The sequence below is a fragment of the Euprymna scolopes genome, chromosome 2 (genome assembly GCF_053919585.1).
Source record: "Euprymna scolopes isolate OS-2025 chromosome 2, ASM5391958v1, whole genome shotgun sequence".
NCBI lineage: Eukaryota > Metazoa > Mollusca > Cephalopoda > Sepiida > Sepiolidae > Euprymna > Euprymna scolopes.
In genome coordinates this window covers 108,856,699-108,882,534 of record NC_136483.1, presented here as the reverse complement: position 1 = coordinate 108,882,534, position 25,836 = coordinate 108,856,699, and the positions used below count along the sequence as shown (strand labels likewise).

At 35.2% G+C, this 25,836-nt stretch overlaps 1 protein-coding gene across 2 annotated transcripts in view; it reads left to right on the top strand.

Moving 5' to 3' along the window:
* LOC145294154 (transmembrane protein 131-like) overlaps nucleotides 1–25,836 on the top strand; it is a 215,448-nt gene that overhangs the window by 1,941 nt on the left and 187,671 nt on the right. For both annotated transcript variants that reach the window (XM_080141270.1, XM_080141264.1), the window contains exon 2: nucleotides 6,499–6,551. In XM_080141270.1, coding sequence (XP_079997396.1) covers nucleotides 6,499–6,551 — 53 coding nt within the window. The remainder of the gene's footprint in view (nucleotides 1–6,498; nucleotides 6,552–25,836) is intronic.

Genomic DNA, 25,836 nt, shown 5'->3' with positions numbered 1-25,836 from the left:
ATTGTTTTAATTTCTGTCATGCATTTTCTATTCAATTTTAAGTTTGTTTTTGTTTTTTATAACCAATACGTTAGTTTACATTTTCCCAGTTTGTAAATTAAACCGGATCAATAATTTATATATTTATATAAATTTTATATTTTTATTTAGATAAACCGTATTGTGCGTGAATGAAAATACTTTCTATTTAATAGTTCTTCGCAAGACTATTTTATTTTCTTATGCAATAGTAACGACTTTTGTTTCTTTTATTCCAGTTTGTAGTAAATTCTGTGAATTATATAAATACCTATGACTAATATTGTCTATCACTCTTTTACTGTGTTTTGTCAACTTAATTCATCTTATCCTAACAATATCCTTCATTACAACAGGTTTCTCTTTGTCTAAATTTATCTTTGCTCGTGGAGCAAAAATAATTGTTTATTTTTAGTACAGTATATATTTATCCTAACATTTAAATAAATTAAATGTTTATTCAAGAACAAAAACTGAGGACGAGAATAGTTAAAACTATAAAGATTTGTTTGTTTTGTAATAAATGTACAAAAAAAAAAAAAAACAATAAATAAATAAGGCGAATAGCAAACCAAATCCTCCATCTGTCTTATTTTTATGACAATGACATGAATGGCAGATCTGAAAGAAAACAGGGGAAATATATAAATCCTAGATGAATTTACATTTTTAACTGGTTTATTTTTGTATTTTTAAAAATGTTATATTTAAAATCGTAATTAGATGAATAAATGGTTTCGATTTCAGTATACGAAAACACGGCTGAAAAATAGCCTTCGGTTTTAGTAAACATAATTGAAGGAGAAACAATGAAATTGATTTAATTTTTTAATGATCTTTCTCTTTTATGCAATAATTTTATGTCAACTTTAAAAATCTCTCAGAATTATTAAATCCTATTCTCATCGGGTAGATTCCAAAAATGTCCTTGTAAATTTTTTTATTTTTGGTTTTAACTTGCATTTATCAATTCATAGTTTATTCCTGCATTAGTTATTTTTAACCTGATTAAGCAATTTGTTCCCAAAATTTATTACTAAGAAAAAAAAAAATCTAGTTTAATTTTTGAAATCTTGTCAAATTTTCAATGTGAATACATATATTTAAAATTATTCAATTAATTATTTGTGCGAATTAAGTCGCATTCGTTTTAGTAAGGTAGTTAAACCTAATTATTTTCAAACTGTCCTTATACTTGAACTGCTCTAGTGCTTTTGCTCTACTCTATTTTATATTTTACTATTTTACGCCTATGCTTGTATCGCTTCCGATATCGAGAATTGTGTACACTAATCTGTATGTGGACTCTGTTTATTGACCCCCATGCGACGGCAGATAGGTACAACGTTGGTTTTTAATGTGGAGAAAATCCAGTTCCTTAAGAAAAGGTATACTGGATTGGAGCAAAAAGTGCAATTTGCGTCAGGTTTGGCGGGAGTTACTCCTCCTGGCTGAGGATAAAACAAATAGTGCACTTCTGCAGTATACAGACCGTGCTGAAATAATAAGGTTGCTTAGAAACCCATTCTTAAGATGGGGTGGGGGTTTTAATGTTAACTAATCTGTACTTTAGGCTAACAATTTAATTAAGATGGCGAAAACATTGGATTTGACATGAAAATCGTTTTTGTAGCACGGTCCGTAAACTGCAGAAGTACCGTATTTTGATTCAAAATGTCTATTTTTCACTTGGGTTCTTAAAAAAAAATTTAATGTTCAAATACGTTATTTTAGGTAAGTGTATTTGCTTTGAAATAAATTTGTTCCTGTTTGTTTACGGACGCTATCTAGAGTTTTGAAAATGAAAGAGGATACAATATCGTGATGTTCTCATTCGTACCACCGGACATGCATAAGGAAACGTTTTATTTTATTCATTACTTGAAAATTATACAAGTTGAATAAGTGTTTATAAGAGGTTCGGGGCGTGGAGCTGAAGAATACAAAGGCTCTCAGCCGTTCCGGGAAATGCTGGTGTGTTTCGATGAGGTTTAAAGGCTACAAAAATAATCTAAAATTATTTCAATAAATGACGCTTAAGTTACGCATCGTCACCTAATCATTGCTGATTACATTATAGGGTCCATTTTCAAAATTGAATATTATGGTGTTATGGAGTGGACTGAATAGGAGGAGATGGGGTCCATCTAGTACATATTTACTTGCCTCACGGGAGCGGATTTAGACATAAGCTTAACCTATGACCCTTGTTTGGGACAAAAATGACCACCAAATGACACTTGTTTGGGACAAAAATTTTAAATGCCTCAGTCAAGAAGGATTTCTCTTTCACTGATCGAGGGCAGAACAAACAGATATTCCATTTTTCTTCTCATACGTCGTATGAGAAATAAAAACAGCTCAACCTATGTAAGAACATGTAATAACCTAATTGTTACGGGATTGTCTGATCATAAAGTAACTAATTTGGTTACGGTAATATATCAATGTAAGTAGTTTTACAGCTGAAATCTTCAATATAACCGACCATATATTTATTATAGTTATATTTAAAAAATCCAGCTCGTTTATATAAGAAAATTACTACAGCCTTATTTTCAGAAGGAAGATTATATATAAACAACCTTTTAGCAGGGATCACACATGGAGGGATTTTATTTGTAAACATTACTTTGTTTGCTTCTGTCATAACACGTCTGGTTGTAAATCATCAACTCACAAAAAATGAAAACTGCCTCTTTAAAACATTTATACACTTAAGGATTAGAAATCAAATCTATTGTGTGTTTTAAGCGGGCGAAGATCTCTTTTCTTTGTGTACAGAAGGATACCTTCTTTCTTTCTTTGTTAATTTGCCTTTGCTGATCCAGACGGTCTTTTGTTTTGTGGAGTGTGGACCTGATTTTTTATTTATTTATTTATTACCCCTTTTGTCCACACGTGCGCGTGGAGCCAAGATTTATTACCTCTCCTTTGCCTATCTCCAAAGACTACACATTTCTTGTTATATTTTTATTTTTTTAAAATGACTCTTCATTATAAAAAATAAACAAAAAAATAACATTGAAACTTATGAAATAATAATCAATACTTTTATTTACTAATCGCATCCGACCAATTAGTGATGTAATGCAAGTTTTTAAGAGGAAGAGGGGATTTGGCTCCCCAATCTAGATTTGAAGATTAAAATATGTCCCTTTAGTGCCCTCTGTTCTTTTTTAAGGAAGCTGGATTTTCTTCACATTTAAAACCAATCCTGTGTCTAACTCTGCGTTCGTGGGGAGACAAGTAAAGATCTCGAATTCCGACGTTTGGGGCGTTTGATTTATCATTTTTACAAGATCGCGTTCAAAGTCCAGCTCCCTCTTTAAGGGGAAGAGGGAACACTTTTAGACGCATTTAAAATAGTCATTCTCCAACCTCCCAGTAAAAGCTTACCTGGCACAGGTAGCTCACCATTTCGGTCAAATGTTCTAGCATTGTCTCCTTATTCGGGAGGGAGCGTTGGTTTATTGTCAGTCGCCTGGGTCGCCCCAAATGTGAAATGCCGAGGAGGAGTCCGATTACGGCAAATTTTGCACACATCCAAGGTGTGTTCTGTCGCTCTGGTCGTGGCTGGATCTCTATTTGTGGATTCACCATAAACTTACGCCGTGTCTAACTTTAGTGCAGATAGTAAATAAATATGTTACCGTGCTGAAATAATAACGTTATTTAGAAAGCTATTCTTAACATGGGTAGGGGAGTATGTTTTGTAATTATTCTCTACTTTCACCTAACAATTTAATAAAAAAGATATCGTAAAACTTGAATTTAACAAAAGTAAAACACCTAAACATTAATCAAACGAAGGCTCGAATCAAAGTCGGTGTTGTACTGTTGTACTGTTGTATCTGTTCTCGGTCAAATGAAAAGATCCTTCTAGACTGAGGCAAATTTTATGGTTTTCAATACATTTGAATACATCATTTCTTCATTTTAATAGTCCCTTTCTTAGCGAGGATAAGAGAGCCCGAGTCCGACTACCTCTACTCGAAAACTTTTCGAACGCTTGATGTATTTATTTGCTTCAGTTGGGACCTTTTGCCCTTTATTTTAATTGATGTTATGCAACTTTTATTTTTATGAATACTCATTTTTAACTCGAATATTAAATAGTTTCTGGCTTGTTTATGTAACCTCACTCCATCCACGTTAGTTAAAATGCCGTTTCACTTTAAAATATTATTTTATTTGAGGTTTACTAAATCTAGCGTTTTTAAGAACTTTGATTCTTTTTTAGATTAGTGTCTCTGTATCTGCCTCACTGTCTCATAGTGGTGTTTTAGCGTTTGTTTACGACACCTAAGGATAAGCCTTAATGTGCTTTTTGTGTTTTCAAACGTTTATTTAGTTTGAAACACGTGTTAGTGCTGAATCTTGAGTAAGTTTCTACCGGTATTTTTAATTTTTTAGTTTTGAGCGATTATCAAAACTCACCAGCCATTATTTTTTCTTATTCTAACTCTGCACCACTTTTGTTTCAAACAAAAAAGCTTAAAAATAAATTAAGACATAAATTTATCTAGGTAGGTAGAAGAGTAATTTGTTTTGCTTTCGGCAACATTTGTTATATTTCGTTTTATCTATACTGCAAAATATCCATTTTTATTTATTTTGCGTGAGTACCAATCCACTGTTACAGTATGAAACACTACAATTGGTACTTAATAAAATTGAGTGACCACTGACCACTTCTCGTATGTCTGTCTCGCTTCTACATGCACATTATTTATTTACTATTAATCAATGAAAAAATTAAATCCAACAAAATGCATTTCGTTTCTTAAAGTTGAAAAAAAAAAGATTTTGGAAACTGTCAAATTGAAAGTCATTTCTGACTTTAACATTCTCAGTAAAAATACCGTAATAATTAAATTTAAATATCAAAATTATATTTTAAAAAGAGAAAGTTTTTTTGTGTGTGGGGGCGGGGGTGCAAAACAAAAACGAAAGTAAAGTCTTCCGAGAAACACCGGGTAGGTACACTGTTAATTGCATTTTCAGAATATACAAAATAGTTTTTATTTTTAAAATTTTACTTATTACGTATAATTACGTATGTCGCCATGTTTAAACTACGGTAGCACAAAACTCATTATTTTGATGTTTTTACTACTTGCGTGAACTTTATTTTTGATGCTGTGTGTACCCAAAGGTCAAATAAAGTGAGCGTTTTGTGCTGCCGTATTTTTCGTAGACACAAGCAACATGGCGGCACTCGTAATATGTTATTTAGTAGAAAAAAATTAAATGAAATAAAAACTTGCTTATAGAAATGCACGGAGATTCTGATAAATTATAGCTATCAGGAGCACGCTTCAAATAGGATTATTCAGGCATATATGGCGGTGTTATTGTGAATAAGCACAGAATTTTTCATATTTACTAATTGACATATTAAAGGCTTCTAAATCACGTTTAGATTTCACTAACGTGTTTGTTTTCATAAATTCTGTGTAACAAAAAATGGCGTTGCCACTGGTTTCTTTATGGTTGTAATATATATATATATATATATATATGTGTGTGTGTGTCTTGTAGATAGGAATGAATTTCTAGCTAGAATAAAAGTTCAGTTTCAAGTATTACATTATACAATTCATTTGTGCTCGGCGGCACACTGCAGGTTTATTAGTTGTCGTACCGGCCACGATCCGTCCTTGGCATCATTCCGGCAACCTAGAGAAAAACTTTAATCACCTGTCTTTTCTTGAGGTATAGTTTGGCCCGATGATTGGTGGTGCACTGGTGCATCCTCCCATGCATTACTCACTCATTTGGAAGTAAGGTTGGTTTATTGCAGAGTTTAATGGCTAATTTTTGTACCTGAAAGATCTCCCCCTTTCGTTTTTATGCTACATATTGAATACGATAAGAAGCAAAGAAATGCGAGTTCGTTCGTGGTCCTAAGGCCTTCGGGACAAGATCAAAGTGTAGTATGTTCTTCAGATGCTGCAGAAATTGAAGTGCAGCATTGCTGCACTTCAATTTCTTGTTCCCTGTCAGTGGAGGAGAAATCCTTCACGACTGAGACAATTTTTATTTTTGTTTTTCTCCACGTTAAAAAACGACTCTGGTGTCTAACTCTGTCCGTGGGGAGGCATTGTAAATAGGAACAACAACATTTCTATAGTAGCCACTAATCTTTAAAAAAAAAAAAAGTTACGGAATTTTTTAGATGAGGATTGATAATTTGTATTTAGATTATTGATCTCATCTTGTTATAATTGTTTCTGCCGATATAACCTCCCACTACTTGGTGCACCTTTTCTTCGACTAGGTGTCAAAGTTCGAAATAAAAACAATAGTACGGTAGTCCAAATACAGAATCAGAATCGATTTTTTTTTTCTTACTGACCCCAAACAATTTGTTTCAGTAAAAAACAATACAAATATATTGACTATTATTTTTGTTACTTCATTATTATAAAAGGCTTATTTTATTTTATCTACTTAATTTTTTTTCTTTCCTTTCAGCTTTCATCCAAACAGATAAACATCTCACATACATAGTGGGGGACCTTGTGGAAGTAAGTACTCTTTAATAATAAAAAAAAAAAAACAACCATAGATTTTAAACCCATATTAAAAATACTTTCTTAACGTATAAAACTTAGAAGCTTCCTGTTTGAATCAAGGTATAATATCTGTCCTGATTGGTTGCATGAGGCTATCCTCCTAGGCATCACCTCTGTGGGGTGGGGGCATCTTCCTAGGCTTTACTTCCTTGTTGTGGAGAGATTGCTTTCACCTGAGGGGTCCGATCATAGCAAAAGTTTTAAACTTGTCCATAAAGCTCCTTTTGGTGTTGGGGAGCTTGATTCCTCACTATTAACTGACTTTGTGCCTAACTTTGCAACAGTGGGAGTTAGATAAATTAAAAGTACTTTTTCTGCATCAACCAAACATTATAGTTGACAAACATTTTGTTTGTGACGTCGAGATTAAGTTCTTTGAGATCGTCAATTGATCGTTGCTTTTATTTTTAGAATCCACTAAAGTATTTTATTTCAGATAAAGTTTTATCCTTTGCCTTCTCGCTGTCAATGCAAAAGTAAAAATTGGATTCTATTTTATTTGTATGATTGCACATCAAAATATGGAAATGTCTGAAAAAAATTTTAAATTAAAAAAAAATATTGTAAATTTTAAAGCGATAGTTCACTAGATAAATGTAGTGAACTCTCACTCTAAAATCTACAATCTGTATATGATGGTTTCTATTTATTTTTAAAATGGTGACCATTTATTATGCTAACATAAGACAAAACGGGTAACCATTTTCATTGTATTTCCAAAAGGCCACAATTTTAGGAATGCATAGAAACACTCTCACATAAACTGGAATGTTTATGCAGAACTTCTTATACTTGTATTGACTGTTTCTTATTTGACTCCTCATGAGACTGAAAGTTAGACACAAATTTTGTGATGTGGAGAATTCAGTTGCTATAGCTGGTGTACTTTGAACTGGATTGTTTTATTTGCAGAAATCTTTGATATGATACTGTGGTGTGGTCCCTGGCTTTGGTAGAAGCCATTTTGGAGGATGATAGTCTTTGTGTATAGCCAAGAACCACATCAACATTTGATATAAAAGTTATGATTTCGCGAAAGTAGAAAATGGAGGATTATTTCATATGGGCATACATATAAAAATGGAAATAAGTGGAACACGAGAGAAAAGAATGGTTGCCATAAACAGTTTTGTAAATAAAAATTTGAGAAAAACAAGATTTTATAAAACCTTTTTATATAAGCAATAAGGATGTTATTTTCAGTCATTTATACAAACGTGTTTGAAGAAATTTGGATTAATAGTCACAAGTTAATGTTCATAGTGTGGATAACTAATATACATGTTAGTATTTGGCAGTCTAGCATTCTGTTTGTGTGTGTGTTGATTTACCTAGTTAGTGCATATATAGCAGTGAGTAACAATTCGTTTCTGTTCGCTTGATTGTTGCTAGTCTTAGAATGTGCATGCATGGAAAAAGCTTGTAGGTGAGTCATTGAGTCCTTTCCGTTTCCTCTCTCATGCCAGGCACAGAGAGTGGTCTTGAGCAGATGTTCTGAAGTCTTGTCCCAGATGAGAGTGATGAAATCTTGGGTGTTGGTTTACTATTTCCACAGACATGTTAGTTTTGGGACTTGAAATGATTTTCATTGGTTAAAAAATATTTTGAGTTCATATGTTCCTGTTTAACTTGCTTTAGAAAGTGATGAAGACAATGCAGAGAGAGAAGGTAAGAAATTAGAGCTGTTTGCTTTTAGTAGGGATCACTTTGTGACTATTTTCTCTTGGTTTAAGGGGTGCATGATTGATGCAATAGATTTAGATCAAAATGTATAGAATCAGTTCTGGTGATAAATGAGAAATTCTTCTTCTCTGGAGAATTTTTGATTTTTGTCTCATTTAGAGTTCGGTTTTTTGGTGTGTTGGATATCCACCCTCCTCTCTCACACAATAAGAACTATTCTTGTGTTTAATTTTGTCCTAGTGTGAGGAATTGACAGGCAAATAAATAGTGACTAATCTAAGTACAAATCTTGTCAGATCTGCTGTTGGTTTATGAATGCAATTAGCCATAATACTTTGTTTTGTATCTAAACTTTAATTCTAGTCAGAAATTTTTAAATCTGTTAATTTAAAGGCTGTAAAATCACTTATGAATTACATTTTATTGCCCCCCCCATCCCCACAAAGGAAGGATTTGACCTAGTAATTCACTCTCATTCGTCCATTCATTTGTTTGCACTTTTCTGGATTGGCCGTCTGGCATTGTGTGTGTACATTGATTTACCTAGTTAGTGCATGTATAGCAGTGAATAACAATTTGTTTCTGTTGGACTGACTGTTGCTAGAGTCCGTGCAAAGATGGAAAAAGCTTGTAGGGGAGTCATAGTCCTTTTCGCTGAATTTTTAAAAAAAATTTACACAAACATTAGTCATGGTGAAAGTAATTGTTTTGCTCGTGTAGGGGGACCTCGCATACTGTTATTTTTTTATTTTAAAAAACATGGTTTTCTCAAATGTTTTATTCTATATTTCTCTTGTATATATTTTTTCTTTAATATTTTCTTATATTAAAAAGTCTGTTTGCATATTTAATAAATTTTCTTGCAACAATGAGAATGAAGAGTTAGCAGCTAAAAAGATCTCTACTGACTAGAAATCTTGCATCCAGTTGTGGTCCTGGATATGACCTTAAACTATATCCAGTGACAAGGCCCCAGCTTGCGGGCTTTGCGGAGTGTGGAGACACCCTTTAATTACCATTGCTCCCAGGTTCACTCTGACCTGGAGTGGTAGTACCTGTTAGGGTCCCAACTATGGGTTAAATAGAATCTGACTTGAAAACAACAAATATACTCTATTAAAAAAATTTTCTTAAATCTTTGGATTCAGTATTAAATAACCTGAAAAGGGTTGATATGCCATAAAGCAAAAACAACCAACCAACTGCATCCAGTTGAGCTTCTCGACCTGTTATAGGTAAACAGTATTTTCCAAAGGAGCCACTAATTTAAAAAGCTGGATCCAATGTGGATATTTACCTTCTAATAAGTTTTTGGAAAACTATAAACCAATAATTTCTTATGAGCTATAGGTAAAAATTCAATTAATTGTATGCAATGTATTATTTACAAGAGGTATTTTATTTAATCATATTAAATAACCCAGTAGAGGTTGATATTAGTGATGGGACGATTGCAATATTTTTCCTGATTCCGATACAATTCCTGATTCCAATTCTTTATCTTTATAAATCTCTAAATATTTAACTATAAAGTTGCTATTTTTTTTTTTTTTTTTTTTAACGATTATCGTAATAACACATGATAAATGTGCATATATTTTCTGAAATGTAAAAACCCGTGTGTGGGGGAGGAGCTGATCTATAGATTTTATTTTTACTGGTTGTTTAAAATCAAGAAATAGTTTTTCTTATCATTACTACTAGCAGTGGAAGATTTTGTTTCAGACAAAAGAATCATTTTGGTATCGGAGACTAGGCACAATTTTTTCTGATTCTGATTCTTTTTACTTGGGAGTCACCACTTATCAAGGCCCAAATACCACTTGAGGATAAGGGTTAATGAATGTAAGGCAATATTGTAGTAATCGCTAATAGTGTAAATTGGGTAGAATTTGATTATTTATGGGAACGGCTCAACAAGAACTTGTTTACATTGGATTTGAAGGCTACTATGTTGTATTCAACCAGGAAGCAGGCCAGCAGAACAGTGTTCTATAGGCGAGCAGTTCTGGGAAACAAGCTTTGTACATGGAGTCTGTCAGGATTTAAGCACAGATAGTGGGGGAAATCGTATATAGTGGTTGTAGCTAGTTGAGTGTTTTTTTATTTTTATTTTTTTATTACATTTTACCCCAAACAAGGCACATCGCCCTTTGATGTAGGGGGCTACTATCAGGGACATAAGCTACAGGGGTACTATGTAGGGAGTTGGGCAGCAAGATGTCGGTTCACATTACACTTAAACTTCTGCATGTCAGTACAGTCGGAAGCAGGGTCCCGGAAGGTAATTCCAAAGTCTAGCGGTTCTGAGTAAGAAAGTACTGGAGTAGAAGGCTCTCTTACATCTAGGAATCTCTACTGTAAAAGGGTGGGATTTATCTGCTTGTCTGGTCTGTCGGGGGTATTTATGTCAAGGGGGTGCAAGTGCTTGCAGTTCGTCAGAGCATTCACTGTTAAAGTACTTGTAGAACAGACAGAGGGATGCAACATTTCGTCAGTGGGACAGAGGCTGAAGCTTAAATGACAGTTCAGGACCTATTAGGTTGGCGACTCTCTTTTGAACCTTGTCTAGGAGCGAGAGACTAGTAGCCGATGCACCAGCCCAAATATGACAACAATACTCCATACATGGGCAAATGGTGGCCTTATAGAGGTACAATATACTTTCGGGCGTTAGTAGCTTTCTAGCACGGTAGAGAGAACCTACCTTCTTCGCAGTGGTCCTGACAATACTCTCAATGTAATTGTTCCAACTCCTGTTTCCTATGGACATTAGGCCAAGGAGTTTAAAAGATGTACTTTCAGATAAAGTCTTTGACCATTGCTATTGGTGGTAGAGAAGGTTTCTTGTAGTTATTGAAGGAAACAAGTTTAGTCTTGGCAGAATTGAATGTGACCATCCATTTTTGTCCCCATTCCACTACAGATTGGAAGTCATCCTCTAATGTTTCTGCCATTTCTTTAGATATGTGTTCATTTGTTTTCCTGTTGTGTCTGTTATAGAATGTGGTGTCATCAGCATATATACCCATCTCACAAACAATTTTGTCAGGGAGGTCATTTATGAATATTAGAAATAATAGAGGTCCAAGGATAGACCCTTGAGGCATTCACGTATTTATATCATATTTTTTAGATGAACGACCATCGAGGACAACGTGGATTTTTCTCTTCTCTAAGAAGGATTTAATTATGTTAAGTCTTTCCAGTAATACCATATGATCTGATTTTCCTGAGAAGACCTTCATGCCATACCCTGTCAAAAGCCTTAGATATATCTAGGGCTATCGCTCTACCCTCCCCTACTTTGTCCAATGAATGGTATATACATTCAGAGATTAAAGTTAGGATGTCTGCTGTGGAGGGCCTGCCTAAATCCATATTGTTGGTTGGTCAGAAGTTTATCATCTGTAAGGTAATGGGTTAGAGCTTGGTTAATTATGAACTCAAATATTTTGGCAAAAAGGAGGAGACTAATGGGGCGATAATTTACTGGGTCAGTTCTTTTATCAGAATTCTTGAAAACTGGTACCACAGAAGTAGTTTTCCAGCAGGCAGTAAAGCAAGATTCATTAAGGCATTTGTTGTAAAGTTTGGAGAGAACTGGAGCTACTTCGGCGGAGCATTTTTTTTTAATAGCACAGCCGGGATGAGATCTGGTCCACATGCTTTTGAAGTGTCAAGATTTTTTATGATAGCAAGCACCTGAGAAGGGGTGATTTTCAGATTTAGTGTGGCGTCTGTCTGCCAAGGAAAGTCGGAGGTGGTGGTTAGCAGGGTCCAGTGTGGAGTTGGAGGCAAACCCACTGGCAAGCATGTTAGCCTTCTTGGTTGATAAGCAAATCAGCTCATGATTGTTGGATAATGGAGGAATAGTTGATTGCCCATTATTTACTACACTGTTGTAGATTTTCCGGAAATCACGGGTTCCTAATTTCTGTGCTTCAATGCGTTTTTTGGTGATTTCAGTAAATTCTCTCTTAGCTGTCGCTATTTCTTTCTTACAGTTACTTCTGGCTTCTATATACTTCTGTCTGTTTGAACTGACTTATGTCGGTTAAATTTGCGGTTTGCATGCTGCCTTTGCGCAATGGCAACTGCACAAGTAGAAGTAAACCATTGGGGAGAGTGGGCCTTGCTATAAAATTTCCGCGCGGAAACATGTGCTTCAGTTGCCGTTTTGAACCATTCAGTAGTCTTCTTGGCGCACTGTTCAGCAGGAAGTGAAAAGATATTTCACAGTGGGGTGTCTCTGAGAAGATCCCTGATGGCTTCCCAGTCAGCCTTTTTATAATATCTCGTTGTTTTGAGCAGTGGCTCTTTGGTTTTGGCTCTAGGGTTTAGGGTGATTTCAACCATTATCACTGCATGATCGGCGTTCCCGAGTGGGCTGTCGGCATTCATTACACAATCATCAGGAACTGTGGTCAGAAACAGATCTAGAAGTGGAGAGTGTTCTTGCTGGTCTTGGAAACAGGTTGGAAACGTAACCATTTGTGATAGGGAATGAGATATAGAGAAGCTATGTGTTGTACCAGCTGCGCCTGTGTAAGTAGAAAATCCAAGGCAGTTGCTGTGGTGGACATTGAAGTCACCAAATACATGCACTTGTGTGCTAGTGTCAAGGGAAAGTGCTGAATCTATACTGTCAGAGATTTTGTTCATTAGGGTACAGTCCTGGGTTGAGGGAGAGCGGTAGGGAAGATAAAAGTAACTAATGTTATGTTGCATGTTAAGTCTAAAGCACATAAAGGCTTGATTGTCCGATTCTAGTTTAGTTTCTCTAGTAAAGGGGAGGGTGTTACGAATATAGACTCCAAGCCTGTGTATATGTCTGTCAGTCCTTACGGCAGAGTGGGAGATATCCGGGCATGTTAAAGTAGTTAGAGGGGATAGAGGACTGTAGATTAGTCTCACTTAGTGCTAAGATATCCAGGATGTTTGTTAGGAGAAATGCTTCAACATCATCTAAATTAGTTCTAAGCCCCGGATATTTGTAAATGCAAGCCTCAAGGGAGGAGGCAAATTAGTTTTGTTTGAGTTTTGGCCTGGTTTAAGCGTAATTTTTTTATTGTACTGTCTTTTAAGGGTTTCAGTTTTGGTAAGGGGTGCTGAACAAGTGGTTATGCAGAATACCAGACATGCAACACATGTAGATTATCAGTTGACCTTCCATCTACTAGGATTGTGGCCTCAGGAAAGCCCACCAGGAATGAGTGAAGGGTCCCTTTCCATGCATGACCTGGCACTACAAACATTTCGATATTATTCAACTGTTGATGGAACAGCCGCTCTAAGCGCTACCAAGTTAGGGTTTCTGTACTACCAGTTGGGAACAGCAGCCAGGAACTGTCAATCCGGTACCCTCAACCCATCAGACGATAGTCAACCCAATCTACTTGCACTGGCATTACGGCATTCAAGCACTTCCATGTGCCCAGTTTAAAGGGATGGGATGTGTCGGGAGTGAGGAAAACGCTAGTCAGGAAACAAGATCAATTACTGAGAGTTTCTGTCGAAGTCCTGTGATTCGACCTCTATGCCTGGCTAATAGGCAAAGGAGTATAGAAGCTGGGCGGTAGACAGTGCCTATCTACTCCTTAAGCTGTTTAGGTTTGCAGACTGGTAATTTGTTTGAGTCACCAGCTCTAGGAAGGTTGTCATCCAAGACTGAAGAGGCCTCCCTCCTCTTAGGTTTAGTTTCAGAGTTTTCCTTCTCCTAGATAGATAACCTGGGAAGATCTATGGGTCCATCAGCACCGAGAAGGTTTGCCCTGCACCAGGGTCCTAATCCAGGTATTTGTACTGAAAAATAATACTCCCCAGAGTGATTAAGGGACATTGCTATTTCATTGTTACTGGAGGAGGGAGTGAGTAAGAGTTCGTGCAGTAGAAGCAGCTATATTTATGGCTTAGGAATAGGATAATGCATTACAGACTGCTTGATATTAGGAATTAGCTAAAAATGTTTGTTGCCCAAGCTCTGGATATTTCAGATGGCAGGAGGGTTAAGATGTATCTTCAATATAGATACAAGTGACATCATTTTTGATATGAAGTACAATACAGTACAGGTATAATTGGAAGTAAATTATAAGCTATGGCATATTCAGTATGTATGATAAAGTAAATAGATATATGGTCAGATTTCCAGTAGATGCGAATATATGGAGGTTGTAGATATTAAGTATGTTTCCTCTTCTAATGAATATATCTTCAGCTTTCGTTTAAAAATCAGGGAGTTGTATTTTGCATTACAGAGTATTGGTTCAGTTTTTGTATTTAACATTGCAAAGCTAAGGAAGAGACAGCTATTGCTATGTAATGTAGATAGCCGTAAATCTAAATACAGACTGTAACTAGTAAGTATCTATCTGGATAAGAATAAGCTAATGCATGCCATAGAGGTAGAAATGTATAGATGTTTAGTGATAATGACTTCCAATCATTCAGCATGCGAAGGTTAAGGGCTGAAAGCTAAGGACCTCCCAAAGCATGTGTAATGTACACATGTGTAATGTACACATGTTAGTGGCAGCTTGGGGAGTAGAGCTGATTGTTAGTTTTCAGGAGAGGATTAAGCTGACAGAATACAGTAGAATTAATTGTTAAAATTTAGAGTGTCAAATAAAGTTTAGTTAGAGAGAAAGAAAAAAAAATTTTTTTTTTTTTTTTTTTTTTTTTAAAACATGCAAATCAGACTGAGGCAGTCGTCTTGGAGAAAAAGTGTACACTGGATATACGTAGCAAGCCAGCAGGAGTGTTTGTACCTAATGAGAAACTTAGTACATGGCACGTCGGATTTCATAGTTAAAGGCAGTCAATTAGGTCAGGCTCTAAACATCGTGTATCTATTCAGAAATAATCCTAATGACGTAGCTAAGGACACTGAATTTCAGTTACAGATATAATTGAAAATATGACAAACTATATTCAGTTGAATTTCATCTTAAAACTAGAGAAAGTTTGCAAAAACAAGAAAAATAAGACATAATAAATAAATATAAATAAATAAAACAAAGAAAAATAAAATTAAGCGAGGTAGCATGTATAAATTTCAGGAATTAAGATGAATTTAAAAATTAGTACTTATCGTTCGTTTTGGACACTGTTTATGCGTCAGTTTTTCTTGGCCGAATGAGAATTTGACCATGTTTTTTTTTAGAGATGGGAGAGTATTTCTATTTCCAGATATTTTGTGCACGTGTATATCTATTTATAGAAGAATATGTTATGCTCATGCGTGAAAATGTTGGGCAAGAAAGGACCATAGATTGGAGTTCCATTGAACACTTGCCATGAAAATAATGATGGAGCAGAGACAGGCTCTCAACGCCTCTTCTATGGGAAAGAAGTTGCAGGGAAGAGAAAAAGGCATCACCTATTAGGTTTTGAACTCTTATGAAGGCTGGATAGGGTGGGCCGAGCAGCTCCTGCCCAGATGTGGCAACAGTACTCTTTTAGGGCGCACTTGGTTCTTATACAGATAGAGAATTGCATCGACAGTGAGATACCTACTGAAGCGGAAGAGCGAGCCAACCATTTTTCCAGCAATCTTGGCAACAGATTTGATGTGATTCGTTTCAGATCAGGAGTGAAAGTTTGTCCTAGAAGTTTGTCAAGACATGAAGCTTCCCTAAGATGGTAGCCATTCATTTCAATTGGGGTGAGATGCGGGTCAGAACGATTATGATGAAAGAGAAGCCTTGTTTTCGATACATTAAGATTAATCAGCCACCCTTTTCTCCATTACATCACATTCTCATGATCAGAAGAGAGAGAATCAGAAAGATCTTGGTCATTGTTGGTCTTTGAAGTGTTGCCATAGATTGCGGTGCTGTCAGCATAAATGTCTAAGAATGTTATTTGGAAGATCATTAATGAAGATCAGGAAGAGAGTTGGGCCCAGAACTTTGAGAGATGCAGGCATTAATACTATGAGTTTCTGATTTCTGCTCATCAACGACTACTCTTATAAACCTATCAGAGAGGAAGGATTTAATAATTGAGAGGACATTTCCAGCTATTCCTTAGCTGGCAATCTTGTGAAGTAGACCATTGTCATACTCTATCAAAAGCCCTTGATATGTCAAGAGCTATTGCTCTAGAAATGAAGTTTGCTGAGAGATTCACTAATCCTGTGTGATATAATAGTACATCAGCTGTAGATCTCACAGAGTGGAAACCATATTGTATGTGACTGAGGAGGTTATTTTTTCTTAGGTGGTTGACCACTTCTATTTATCACAGATTCCAGTAACTTATGATGTACAGTAGACTGATTGGTCTGTACTCAGAGGGAGATAACCAATCTCTGGATTTAAGTTTGCTAGGGTTGTTGGGAAGTATTTCTTCTAAAGGCAATGTTTAAACAACTTTATGGGGGCTCGTTCTGGTTGAAACTTTTTGAGCACTATGACTGAAATGCCGTCAGTCATTAGCTTTACTGGTCTCAAGCATTTTGATAAGCTTGGTAACATGTACAGATATTTGTATGTTGCAGTGTTTTCAGTCACAGGAGGAAATATGGGGTGTAGGTGGTCCTGATCGTAAAGGGTAGAATTTTGCAAATTTTTTTGGTTTAGAAATTCAAAGTTACCTAATACTTAACTTTTTGCTGTTAAACTTTAATTCAAGCTAGAAATCTTCTATTCAGCAGAAAATTACTCTTAAATTTCAAAATTTTAATCTTGTAAGCATGAACAAGCTATTTTAATTTTTAGTTACAGTTTAAAATACAATTATTTTTATTGAAAAAAAACTTTATTGATCTTCAAAGTTATCTTCTAGTTAACCTGTTTCCTCTGTTACAATTAACAAATAAGTACAGTGGTACTATAGTATAAAGCAACCAAAAGGCTTCCCTTTGATTAACTACTACACCGAGGTGTAGGAGAGATGCCATTCTTTTCTCTTGATCCTCATCTTATAAAGCTGAGTATTTAACAAAAGGGCTTCAAATATTTTAGTTTTTGCTATGGCTACCAAAGATTGAATCTTGACCTCCCAGCTGATTAGTAAAAATCCTAACCATTATGTGAAATGGACCAGTTCTTTGTAATGTGTTGAATAAACAGAACAAAGTGACTCTCAGTTCCATATGTGTATTGTCAAATTTACCATTTACATTTTAAAAAAGATTCAATACTTTGAACCAGGCGACTGATTTGCTTAATATTATTAACTACCGGAGGTGCCTGGCATTACCCGAGTGTTTGGAGGTGTAAAAGAAAAAAACGTGTTAGTTGGCAAGTGGACTTGAACACATGACGCGAAGGCAGAAAAGAAAGTGAAAGAAAATGTGACATCTTACCGCTACGCTACGAGGCTATAAGACGTGAAAAGCGTTCAAATTTAGCGATTTCAATCAAAAAGTTGGCTTACTAAATGAATGAGTTCATGATGGTTCAGCTTTCTACCGTTTCATTTATTTGTTTCCCCATGATGTTGGGGAAAACCAACTCCCCACAAAAAGGGAGTGTCCAAATGAATTGCAATTGTCTGATATGATGGGTTTCACCCACATTGATCAAAACTAATTGCTTTCTAGACATCCCTGCAGAAAAGCCGGGAAGCTGCCTTCACTTTCGACTAGTTTCGCTTTTATATGAAACTAGCGGGGGGGGGGGGGGTTTGCTCGAGTGTTTGTAGGTGTGTGTGTGGTCGGACGAGGTTGTGGGGGGTGTTAATGAAAACCTAAGACTACCCGAAGTAAAAAAACAAAAAACAAAAACGAACGTTAAAACTTATCTGAAAAATAAAGCGGGGGGGGGGGTAATCAAAACATAATAAGCGAAGTAAAAAAACTAATGTAAGACAAACGAACGATGGTAAATGTAAAAATCGGAAAAAGAAAACAGAAAAGCCAACGTTAAAACTTCTTTAAAAAGTCTGAAAAATACCCCCCCCCCAAAAAAAAAAAAAAAAAAACATGTAAAAAAATGGCTTAAATAAGCCTGTTTCAATATTAAAATTTAAAAAATCGGTGGGTACCCGGGTGTTTTTTGGGGTGTGTGTGGTTGGTCGGGATGGCGGTGTTAATGAAAACCTAAGAATAAGCGAAGTAAAAAAAAACCAAAAAAAAAACCGGAAAAACGAACGTTACGTGAAAAATGGCTTGAATAACCCTGCTTCAATATTTAAATTTTAAAATCGAAAAAAAAAAAGATCTCACACCACGATTCGAACCCAAAATGTTTAGATAATAACCCAATGCTCTAATCAACTGAGCTAACACGACGTACATGAAATTGTCAGTTCTTCAAATATTTAAACTAAATCAGGTTATGACATCGTCTAACGCATGCGTAGAACTGATCTCGTCATGAGAGGACGGATTTTGCTGTAGAAAAGTGCTGATTTCAGGATAAAAAAAATTAACGTTTTTGGCCAATTTTTCAATATTTGTCGGGCGAAGGATAGGGCTTTCATATGAGACCAAGTTTGTGAATTTTTGTTCTGTCTGTCAAAAGTTTTTAGCAGACATACAAACACACAAACATACATACATTTTCGCTTTTATATATATAGATACACAAACACGCAAGAGGATGAAATAGCATGAATTTTATAAAAGTCAATCAAAATAAATCTAGAGATGACGTCCCTTCACAAATCGTAGATATTATAATCTAGAGAGTATGTAAAAAGTCCTAAAACATAGTACCCCCGTCCCGAGAACCCCCACAAAAAAAGCCCATACGCCACTTTTGTCTTTTATATATATACTAGCGGGGTAACCGGCGCCCGGGTGTTTGGAAGTGTGTATGCTCTTAAATAAAAAAGAAACCGGGGGGGGGGGGGACTTGAAGCCCTGAGGTAAAGTTTGAAAATAAAATGTGAAAAAAACATGAACTGTTCGACCAGCCAGAATGAGTTACTGAAAGATGTTTGAATTTATTTAAGTAAGAACCAAATTGACAGGTGCCCGCACGGAAGTCGTAGAGCGTTACGACGACGACGTAAGCAATAGCTATTCAGCAAATGAGGTCAATGTTTGTTTGTTATAAGTGAAGTAAAAAAAAGAAAACATAAAAACGAATGTTAAAACTTAAGCGGGGGGGGGGGGGTAATCAAAACATCGAAAAAAACACAAAAAAAACTAACGTACGGCAAACGAACGATTTTAAATGTAAAAATCGAAAAAGAAAACAGAAAAACGAACGTTAAAACCAAAAAAAAAACATGCGAAAAATGGCTTAAATAAGCCTTTTTCGATATTAAAATTTAAAAAATCAGTGGGTACCCGGGTGTTTTTGGGTGTGTGGTCGGGGGTGGATAAGCGAAGTTAAAAAAAAAAAAAAAAGACAGAAAAACGAACGTTACGTGAAAAATGGCTTAAGTAACACTGGTTCAATATTTAAATTCAAAAAATCGAAAAAAAAAAGAAAGACATCTCACACCACGATTCAAACCCAAAACGTTTAGATAATGAACCAACGTGCTAACCAACTGAGCTAACGCGACGTACATGAAATTTAGTCAGTTCTTCAACTATTTAAAGTAAATCGGGTCATGACGTCATCTGACGCATGTGTAGAACCGGTCGTCATCACGAGAAGACCGTTTTTGTTGACCCCCTGTCGAAAAATATGGATTTCGGAGTGAAAAAATGAACGTTTTTGGCCAATTTTTCGAACGAAGGATGGAGCTTCAATATGATACCGAGTTTGTGAATTTTCGTTGTCTATCGAAAGATTTTAGCGGACATACATATACACATTTTCACTTTTATATATATACTAGCAGGGGTACCCGGCGTTGCCCGGGTGTTTGTAGGTGTGTGTGGTATTAAATAAAAAAGAAACCGGACCCAAAGCCCTGAGGCGATGTTTAAAATAAAATCGGCCAGCCAGAAGAACCAAATTGACAGGTGCGCGCCCAGAAGTAGTCGAGTGTTACGACGACGATGTAAGCATTGTTATAAGCAAAGTAAAAAAAGAAAACGTTTTAATTAAGCGGGGGAAATCAAAACATCGAAAAAAAAAAAAAAAAAAAACTAGCATAAGGCAAACGAACGATAAAAACGGACACGTGAAAAATGGCTTAAATAAGCCTGTTTCGATATTAAAATTTAAAAAATCAGTGGGTACCCGGATGTGTGGTCTGGGGTGGATAAGCGAAGTAAAAAAAAAAAAACGAAAAACGAACGTTACGTGAAAAATGGCTTAAATAACACTGGTTCAATATTTAAATTTAAAAAATTGAAAAAAAGAAGACATCTCACACCACGATTCGAACCGAAAACATTTAGATAATGAACCAACGCGCTAATCAACTAACCTAACGCGACGTACATGAAATTTAGTCAGTTTTTCAACTATTTAAAGTAAATCAGTCATCTGGCGCATGCGTAGAACCGGTCGTAACGAGAGAACCGTTTTTGTTGACCCTCCCCCTATCGAAAATTGTCGATTTCGGGGTGAAAAAAATGAACGTTTTTGGCCAATTTTTCAATATTTTTCGAGCGAAGGATGGAGCTTCGATATGATACCGAGTTTGTGAATTTTTGTTGTCTGTCAAAAGTTTTTAGCAGACACACAAACATACATACATTTTCGCTTTTATATATATAGATATATATATATATATATATGGATGGATGAAGACATGACTAGTATTTACATTGTGGCATGTTAAAATTAAAAAAAAAATTTTTGAATTGAGAACAAGGGTTATACTGACCAAATTTTCATGTTACGACGAGTGTTGGAGCAATGTTGGTGCTATCAAAAGTTCACTATTGTCTGCTTCATTTAGCAATACACATGGACGATAAAAGACTTTGGATAATCACAGATTTCAAGGAGGTTCTGCTAAAATAGTCATATTTATAAAAAACCAAAGCTCTTTAAGTCCTCAAAATACCATCGTTTTGTTCAATGAATATATTTTCAAATGAATTAATAAATAATAATATACATTATATATTTTAAGTTTTAAGCAAATAAAGCGAGAAAAATGTGAGCATCATAAAACATCATTTTTGGTAAGGTTTTGTGAAGATCCCACACCCCTGATTTTTAAATGCTCATACCATGTTTGTATTTAGAATTTTGTCATGAAAATTTGAAACTAACCAGAATAGATGTCACTTTTATAAGTTTGAGGTGCCTAAAATATTTTTGACTACTTGTTTTTTTGTGTTAAAAAAAAAGACTTGATGAGTATTGAAAATTTTGTAAAAAAATTTCTTCAGAGACCTACTAGTAAATAATACAATCTTTTTACTGTTTTTATCGATTAAAAGTATAATTGTATGTTTTCTCTTGTGTTAGCTAGCAATTTAAAATGATGATACACAGAAAAAAAATAATTTCTATTGACTTGATGGAAAACTTTTTTGTAGTATTAGTAGCAGCATTAACAGCGATAACATGGCTGTAAACAGACATTTTTTTTTTTATTCCAGAACGATTTAAAAAAAATAATTGAAACTATGAATATAAAAAATGTTTTTACTGTTTAGTTAGAACTATTTTGTTATCAAAATGTAATTAATTTAAATTGGATCTATTTGGTTATCAGTATATATAATTATTAAAGCAATCCTAACTTAAGATTTCTCAATATTTCTGGTCAAATTTAAAAAAATATTTATGTGGCTGAAAAGACAAAAAAAATAAGCTCTCTAAATCTATAACTTGCATGCACTTTTATCCGTTGTGTTAGTTTTTAACAGTGAATTAAATGGTGTTTTGCTTTGAACAACCAAAACTAAATGATTTTTTTTGGTTCATGTGTACGAGTTGTACCCCACCCTCAATATTTAAAAAAATTTTTTTTTGTCCTTACAATTTTTTTTTGGGGGGGGGATTATTATAGAATAAACACGAATTTACAAGATTATAAAAAAATGCAAAAAAAAAAATCAATATTTAAATATTTGTAAGAGTGAAATTAAAAAAAATAAAACATTTTAAACTGAGAAATTTAAAAACAAAATGTGTCACTTGGTAGATAAAAAGGACATGGAATGTAATCTATATATATAAAAGTGAAAATGTGTGTGTGTGTTCGTGTTCGTTCGCTTTTTGTATATGTCCAAGAAAGGCTTTTTTCCAAGAAGCGGTCGGTCGGCTCACAACTTAAAACTTTTTATATCACATATAAATCATAATATCTATGAGTTAACAACGGAGGTTACTTGTCTATTTAATTTGCTCAACTTTGAAAAGATAAATATTCAACATTTTTTGTTCGCCACATGTGGATTATGCTTTTTCGTATAATAAAAGTGACACTAATTCTGGCTGTATTTTCCCGGTCGCGATCGCTGGAAATGTTCGAAAGCAATTAATTTGATCAATGTGAAAATATTTTCCTTATATCAGACAATTGCTATTCAATTTGGACAATCCCCTTGTTATGGGGGAGCTGTTCTCCCCCCTGTTAGACACCTTAGTTCCTTCACTGAGTAAGCAACTGGAATAGTCTCTGTTGCTCGAAGACTTCTTCTGTTTGACCAGGCAGATTCAGCCGCTGTTGTTTTTACGTTAATATTCAGTTGTTCGCAGAACTCTAAAACTTCTACATTTGCAAATTCCCCTCCATTGTCAGTAAGTAAACTACAGGGAGTACCATGAATTGAAATCCAAACTTTCAAGAGCTGTCTGACAACTGTAGATGGAGATTTATTTCTTATTACTGTTCCTCTAGAAAGTCTGGTAGCATGGTCAACCAGATGCAACAGATAAACCTTCCCAAATTGTTTGAGATCCACAGCTATACACTCATTGAACCTAGTTGCCAGTGATAAGTCAACAATTGGCCTTGGAGGGGCTCTTTGATATTCTTTGCAGATCTTACAATTCTTCAATATCTTATAGATTTCATTAATAATTTCTTGATTATCATTCCCCTCACTATGTAGCAGTTCAATGATTTTCTTCGGAGGACAGTGAGAAAACTAACGATGCAGTTTCAGGGCAGCATCCTTTGGAGACATATGCTTATTACAAAGTGTAACCTGGACCTTTGGATTCCTACTTGCTTGAACAAGAATTTGCTTTTGTTTAGACAAAGGAAGACAGTAATGACCACTACTAGCTAAAGATAGCAAAAGTTTTTGTCCCATAATTATAGCTGTATCATCTTCACAATCAATTTTTGCTTTTGTAGATTTCAACTCATCTTGAGCCAGCAAAAGGGGAATGTCTGCATCTATAATATCAGTGATGAGAGGTTTCAATCTTGCCGATAGTGACCGGTATACAGGCAGTCTTCGAAGCGGGAATCCAGTTGCCATCACCAAACTTGAATTTGTTATGGCTATCTTTATATTGTACACTTTTTCTATCATTTTCTGATAAGGAATCTAAATAACATGAGAACCACACTTGTCCACAAACTGTTTTTGTGGTACCACAGTCAAGAACAGCACTATTCATAGCTTCACCAACCAAACCCTTCATATCTTCAGAGCTGGAAAATACATCCTGAAACAAGGTTATTTCATAAGTGTCCTCACTAGGATGATCTTGATAATCACAATCATCAACAACTGATGTTTCTGTTGTGTATGACGTATTTCTGACACTTGAGATTTTATCTGGACAGTTTTGTACCCAGTGATTCTTTGAGGCACAATTGAGACATCTAGTGACCTGACCATATTGATCTAGGGGATTTTTGAAATGTCTTCTCTGTTACTTTATGATGACAACCAACAGAGAAAGAAGAGTCACTTTTAAAATTCTGTGGAGGCCATCTGCCTCTTCCATGTTGGCTTCTATTCCTGCTTTGAAAGTTTCTACTAAAAAATGTACTATGTACAGTGAGTTCTTCTGTGAAATTAGTTTCTACTTTGATATTGAACTTTGAGTCTTGAGGGGCAGTTCTAAATATTTTTTCATTTGTTCACACATCTTATAATTTAATTCAGTGACTGTGGCTCTCACTAGTTGTTCTTGATGTTGATGTAAGTTTGCCGATTTCAGCAAACGATAAGCAAGTATATCTGTTGACATAGTCATGCCATGTGTTTTTGCCTTATTCCATCTAAGTTCAAATTCTGTTATAGAATTTGGAATAGTAAGAGACTGGTCTTTTGTAGAGTTCAAAATTTTCATATGCTTCAAAAGTGCTGATAGTTTTTTTTTTTTCTTTTGAAAGAGTTTAGACAATTCTAAAATAACTTTATCTGAACCTGTATCTGTAGTAATATCAGTATTTCCTAGTGCTTCTAAGACTTTATCTTGAGTCGCTTCATCTAGGCGTAAAATCAGCAATCCACCATGTTTCTTTTTGTCGACATCTGTAATTGATTTCCAAATATTAAATTTCTTCAACAATTTTTGGTAATCATCCTTCTCTTTATCAAAATATGGAGGCGCCTTATCGGTGAATACATGTGCTTGAGCCATTTTTTTTTTTTAATCACTGCTCTGCTACCACTGTTAGACACCTTAGGTCCTTCACTGAGTAAGCAACTGGAATAGTCTCTGTTGCTCGGAGACTTCTTCTGTTAACTTCTTGTGATTAAATTATGTCTTGGAAGAGGCCCACCTGTGCTTCTACACACAAAGCATCTGCAACAAAAGAGAGAATTAGAGGCACTTAAACACCCCACCCCCAACATCTTGGGGAAATAAAAATAAAAAGTGTTCCCGCTGTAAATGAAATACTACTCTGCAGTCAAGGTTGACCTCATTAAAACGTGCACCTGCCAATTCTAAATAGTTAAATAAATTCAAACATGTTTCCGTTAGTATTTCGCGGTGGCCCAATGGTTTTTCACACTTTAATTTCCAACTTTGCCCCAAGGGTTTGGGTTCGATCCTCATACTTACCTACCCCGGAGTTTTGATTTACCCAAAACCACACACCTCCAAACACCCGGGCAACGCAGAGTACCCCCCCCCCCGCTAGTCTATATATATATAAAAGCGAAAATGTGTGTTTGTATGTCTCACAAAAACTTTTGACATGGGTCACCGATTTTCACGAGATCAGTATCATTTTAAAGTTCTTACCTTCGGCCGACAAATATCGAAAAATTGGTCAAAAACATTAATTTCTTCACCCTAAAATCATCAGTTTTCTACAGGGAGGGGTCATAAGATGTCAGAACATGATTTAGTTTAAATTAAAAAAAAAAAACGATCTAATTTCATCGATGCCGTCTCAGTTGCTTAGAACGCTGCCTAATTATCTAAAGGTTTTGGGTTTTAATCGTGGTGTGAAATGTCTTTTAATTTTGATATTGAAACGGTTATTTAAGCCAATGTTTTTTTTTGGTTTTTATTTTTCAGATTTTTTAAAGAAGTTTTAACGTTCGTTTTTTCTGTTTTCTTTTTCCATCACATTCGCGTTTTCTTTTTTTGTTTTTTCCCATTTTTACATTTAACATCGTTCGTTTGCCTTACGTTAGTTTTTTTGGGTGTTTAAGTTTTAACATTTTAATATTTAAAAATATTTACTTCGCTTATTCTTATGTTTTGATTACCCCCCCGCCCAAGCACACACCTCTAAACACCCGGGCAATGCCGGATACCTCCCGCTAGTCTATATATATATATATATATATATATATAAAAGCGAAAATGTGTGTATG